Genomic DNA, 5,424 nt, shown 5'->3' with positions numbered 1-5,424 from the left:
TGTCACAAGTGCGTAATTACTTTTAAAAGGAAAACACTTTAATAATTATTATTCTTCATGTTTTTTTTTACCAAAGTACGTAATTTGCGGTCGGTCAAAGAATTCTATCTAGCAATAGATCAAAGTTTAATGATTGAGTGAGGTATAAGAAGCATGTGCTTTCTGACATAATGATGGAATTTTCTAAAATGCTCTTCCACTCCGATTTTGTCAGTAAATGAAATAATTTGTCATCAACCCTCTCAATTTTTTCTTTCAAAACAAAAAATATGATCCATGTAATTTACCCATCAAATGGCATTTCTTATTAGATAAGCATTATGAACTTGGAATGCTGATACAGAGTGTTTTAGGGTATTGAAGTGCAGAAATGGAACTGGGGCTTGTATGATCAAAGTAAAACCAAAAGAGCAACAACACAATCTTATACACTCGAATTCAAGGGATCTTAGACACTCAATTCAGGGTCATTCTAATTGAAATTCTTCATTTTTCTGGAGTTGGTATTAATGCAACCTTTATTTCTGTTCTGAAGTTGCAGCTGCAACCCAATCACACACCAAATCTTCAAGTTCTGGTTGAAAACTTAATGATATAGGAGTCACTGCAATCTACAATTACAAACAATAGGCATTATTAGGAATACAAGATTGATGTGTGATTAATATGTATAGACTAGGCAATTATTAGCAAACATTTCAACTCACAAATCCATCTTCAACTGCTCTAAAATCTGAATCTTCTTCAATGTCTTTCTGCTCCTTTTCTGAGAACTGCACATGTGAATCAATGTAATGTAGTGTAACAATTGAAGAACTGTTTCTTTTGAGATTTCCCATTCAATTAAGTAATGCCATTTCATTTGTATATATACCTCTAAACGGAAGTATTTCTTCACTCTTTGTGGTGCATTAACTCTTCCTGCAACCCCAACAGATTCAATCTCAACATTCTTCTTCTGGGAGTTTACCCGGCGAGCTGCACCCTGCAAATTTAGATTTCAGTCACAATGTTCAAACAAATTAGAGCATTTTCTTTGTTTATCTGATAATATTATTATAAGAGATTTATACAGCTGCAGAGGCATCTCGGCTGAGTTGTGCAAGCTTGATACCAAGGCTTTGTTGATTGGACAAGAAATTGCCAGCAGAAGGATGCCTAGTTGCTGATACTGCTTTCCAACTCAAAGATGTTCTCCATAAACTTTTTCTGGTCACTTTAAAACCCTGTCAAACAAAAATCTCATTTATGGAGATTAGTCAAAGAGGGAGAACACTCATGTTTTGATTTTGCAACCCTCATTTTTCTACAAAAGTTAAAATATGGAAGAAGAAGATCAAACCTTGTTTTCAATAGGACAAGTTGGAATTTCTATGTCTAATAAACAACTCTTGGGATAATTTCCCTTCTTGATGTCTCTTAAAGTAGCATTCACTAATGGTAAAATAACATTAGCTGCACCTTTCAAGTCATTTTCGGAGCTTAATCCATCCTTCCTGATAATTGGAAATTGAAGTAAGGAAATAACCGAAATGAAAACTATATCAGACAAAATAAGGAAGAAAAATGAAGAGTAACCAGTTCAATGATATGCAAAGAGATGGTACACCACAAATCAATGCCTCTCTAGCAGCGGCAACAGCACCTGAGTAGAACCTTTTTTCAATTCAAAGATCCGAAAATACAAAATCAAAAACCTAGTCAAAATCAGATACCAAAATCTGGTTTTATTTAAAGAACCGATCAAAATTACATGAGGAATATGAGAATAGTTAATTGGTGTGACAAAAGACTACTCACATGTTATGACCACAACTTGATCCCCTGTTTATTCCACTAATCACCTGAATTAAGAAGGAAAATAGATGTGATACAGAAAACTATTAATCAAGGGTCAGATTCATCTGTAAATGATACATACCAATGCAGGCCTACACCAAGAGAACAATGCTCCTGATAATGCTAAAGAAACACAATCTGCCGGAGTGCCTGAAATTTAAAAAATCAAATACGAATTTTGCTGAAATATTTGATTTTAGGGAATATTACTGAAATTAAAAATAGCGTTACCGGAAACTTCATAAGCAGCGGTGGCGCCGCCGATTTCAACCGAAGAAGCAGCAAGCGTCTCGCTAACTGTCACTGAATGACCAGATACAGATCTATCCCTGCACCGAATCATTAGAAACAGAAATCGTTGATATTTTCCGAGTAATGCAGAACAAATTAAAAAAACGGAGAAGAGCTGCAGTGGAGGAATTAGAAAATGTACGATTGAGGAGCGCAGACGTGAACATCAAAACGGCGATCAACAACTAGAGCTTCGACGAGGGAAATGAGACCAGAAGAATCGATTCCTTCGCCATTAGTAATTAAAACAATATCTTTTTCCTGATCCTCCTCACATACATTGCTTTTATTAGTACTCCTTAAAGAAGAAGAAGAAGATAAGGAAGGAGAAGATGCAGCGGTAGCAGAAAACGGAACTTGTTTGGAATAGTTATCGTTATCAGAGGATTGTTGTTGTACGCCGGAATCGGGATTGTTTCTGGAAATGAGGACTTGCTGGAGATTGGAGATGAGAGAAGGAGGCAGGAAGTTATTCTTCAAGGAAGTAGTCATGGATACTGATTTGAGATTCAATCGAGATTTTTACTCTGGAATTAGAAAATGGAGTTTGGGTTTAAGTAATGCCATTGCCGCCATTAACGGTCCAGTGAAGTTACTGAACCGGTCGTTCTCAATTGGAGATATTTAACGTGCTATGTTTATAGAACCGGACCAATTTAATTTTGTAGTTTTTTTTTTTTTTTGTTAGGAAAAGGAAAGAAAAAACCCCAGGAACTAACCCGAGAATATTAAATCTACTGTGCCCGTACCCTGCTTCTAGGGTTCTCTGTTCTTACCCAAAGATTGGGGTTTAGTCTTTTTCCGGCGGGATCCTTCCTTGACTATCGCTTTCAATTCGCGAGCCTCCTGCTTCCCCTCCCCCCATCAATTCTGTTTTACGCCCATCCTGATCCCGCTTTTTTATTGAATTCTGATTTCCTCCAGTTTCTTGCCACTACCCGACCTACTGCCGAATGGAGTCTCTTGCCCACGATTACACCCATCTGTCTCTGGAGGAGGAGGACGCTGCTCCCGTCATTATTCCTGACAAAGAATCAACCCTGCAATATGACTTGAGATGGAGCTGTGTGGGTCGGTTCGTCTCGGAAAAATCGATCAATGTGGAAGGTATGAAAGTAACTTTATCGAAACTATGGAAGCCGACAGGAGGTGTTGCGATTATAGAACTGGAAGATAATCGATTCTTGTTTCAATTCAATCATATCTTCGATGTTAACTCTGTACTCAATGGTGGTCCGTGGTCTTTTGAACAAAAACTACTAGTCCTTCGGAGGGTCTCAAACTAAGAGGAGTTCTATACAGTCGACTTGAATACTGCAAACTTCTGGGTTCAGCTGCATGATCTGCCCGGGGGCTTCCGTTCTGAGAAAGTGGCCGTTACATGTGGCAATTACATTGGTAAAGTCCTGAAAACCGATCCTAGGGATTACTCTGAAAGTTTTGTGGGCTATCTCAGGGTGCAAGTGGCTCTGGATGTGAGGAAAGTGCTAAAGAGAAGAATGAAGCTGGGAACATCTCCGACTCAATGGCTATGGGTTGCATTCAAATATGAACGACTTCCGTTGTTTTGTTTTTTCTACGGGATCATGGGACATAATGAGAGGGATTGTCCAGCGTACAGAGCTTTGGAGGATCCGGAGCACCCTATGTTGTACGGTCAGTTCCTGAGGGCTGCGCCACGTCGATTTCAACAAAATTCCTCTCCATGGCTTCAGACATCCCCGGTGTTGGCTAATATAACAAACAGAGACACAGACACGGAAAATCTGGAGAGGCTCAGACTAAAAGCACAGGAAAAAGCTAGTGACATAATACGTGACGAGGAAGAGGCCCATCTCTTCACTGAATTAAAACGTAAACGCAGTAAGGAAACAGCAGGAGACGACTCAGCTATGGAAGGAGTGAACAATGAATCTGAGATATCGGCAGGCACCGCCGAGCGGGCCAGTCGGGAGCTATGAAGTGCCTCAGTTGGAACTGCCGAGGCGTGGGCAACCTCGAGACAGTTAGGGAGCTCAAGGAGCTCATTCAGTCCCATCGGCCTAGCATCATCTTCCTAATGGAGACGATGGTAGGCACTTCAGCAATCTCTAGTTTACAGAGTTCGATTGGTTTTGACAGACACTTTGCAGTCAGCTGTATTAGAAGTGGGGGAGGAGTTGCGATTCTATGGAAACAGAATATCTCAGTTAGCCTCTTGAAGTACGGAAGTAACTTCATTGATGTTATTGTCTCTACAGAACAAGGTAGGGAGTGGCGTTTCACAGGGTTCTATGGTTTCCCGGAACGGGGGCGCCGGGCCCTCTCTTGGAGATGCTTAAAGGATCTATACAGGATTTCTGATCTGGCCTGGACAGTGTTAGGAGATTTCAACGACATGCTATTTGCGTTTGAGAAAAGAGGAGGACGACGGCAGCCACAACAACTTCTCTCCGGTTTTAATGAAACTCTGGAGTTTTGTGAGTTATCTGAAATCTTTATGAATGGGTACCCCTTCACTTGGAGGAGATGTAGACAAGGGGAAGCTGACATAGAAGAAAAACTAGACAGAGGAGTGGCAAATAAGGCGTGGCATGATGCATTCCCTACAGCTAAAATCTTAAACATCATCACTACCCAATTTGATCACTCTGCGTTGGTTTTAATTCTTACTGACCCGGTCCAACCTGTTATTAATCGGTTCAGATACGAAAATGCGTGGGGGCCCTCTCTTGGAGATGCTTAAAGGATCTATACAGGATTTCTGATCTGGCCTGGACAGTGTTAGGAGATTTCAACGACATGCTATTTGCGTTTGAGAAAAGAGGAGGACGACGGCAGCCACAACAACTTCTCTCCGGTTTTAATGAAACTCTGGAGTTTTGTGAGTTATCTGAAATCTTTATGAATGGGTACCCCTTCACTTGGAGGAGATGTAGACAAGGGGAAGCTGACATAGAAGAAAAACTAGACAGAGGAGTGGCAAATAAGGCGTGGCATGATGCATTCCCTACAGCTAAAATCTTAAACATCATCACTACCCAATTTGATCACTCTGCGTTGGTTTTAATTCTTACTGACCCGGTCCAACCTGTTATTAATCGGTTCAGATACGAAAATGCGTGGGGGTTAGAGGAGGGTTGTAAACAAACAATCCAGTCTTCGTGGAATCAAAACACTGAGGGGAACTTCACTTCTCGGCTACAGGCCTGTCGGTCAGCGATCCGCGACTGGGGTAGTAACTTTAAAGTTCGGTTCCGGGGTAAAGCAAGACGCCTACACAATGAATTAGAGAGTTTAAGGGGTTCAACGGAT

At 40.7% G+C, this 5,424-nt stretch overlaps 1 protein-coding gene across 1 annotated transcript; it reads right to left on the bottom strand.

Moving 5' to 3' along the window:
* Nucleotides 1–271: 271 nt before the first annotated feature.
* LOC136202155 (uncharacterized) lies at nucleotides 272–2,722 on the bottom strand. The gene is made up of 10 exons (XM_065992661.1): nucleotides 2,273–2,722; nucleotides 2,071–2,168; nucleotides 1,922–1,989; nucleotides 1,801–1,844; nucleotides 1,579–1,656; nucleotides 1,343–1,496; nucleotides 1,074–1,226; nucleotides 875–985; nucleotides 708–773; nucleotides 272–611 (listed from the first exon to the last, which is right to left on the bottom strand). The coding sequence occupies exons 1-10, from the start codon at nucleotides 2,620–2,622 to the stop codon at nucleotides 519–521; spliced, it is 1,215 nt and encodes a 404-aa protein (XP_065848733.1). The 5' UTR covers nucleotides 2,623–2,722; the 3' UTR covers nucleotides 272–518.
* Nucleotides 2,723–5,424: the final 2,702 nt, after the last annotated feature.

Source organism: Euphorbia lathyris, chromosome 8 (genome assembly GCF_963576675.1).
Source record: "Euphorbia lathyris chromosome 8, ddEupLath1.1, whole genome shotgun sequence".
In the NCBI taxonomy this organism is placed as follows: Eukaryota; Viridiplantae; Streptophyta; class Magnoliopsida; order Malpighiales; family Euphorbiaceae; genus Euphorbia; species Euphorbia lathyris.
Note: the sequence above shows the minus strand (reverse complement) of the source record. Positions and strands in the feature narration are given on the sequence as shown.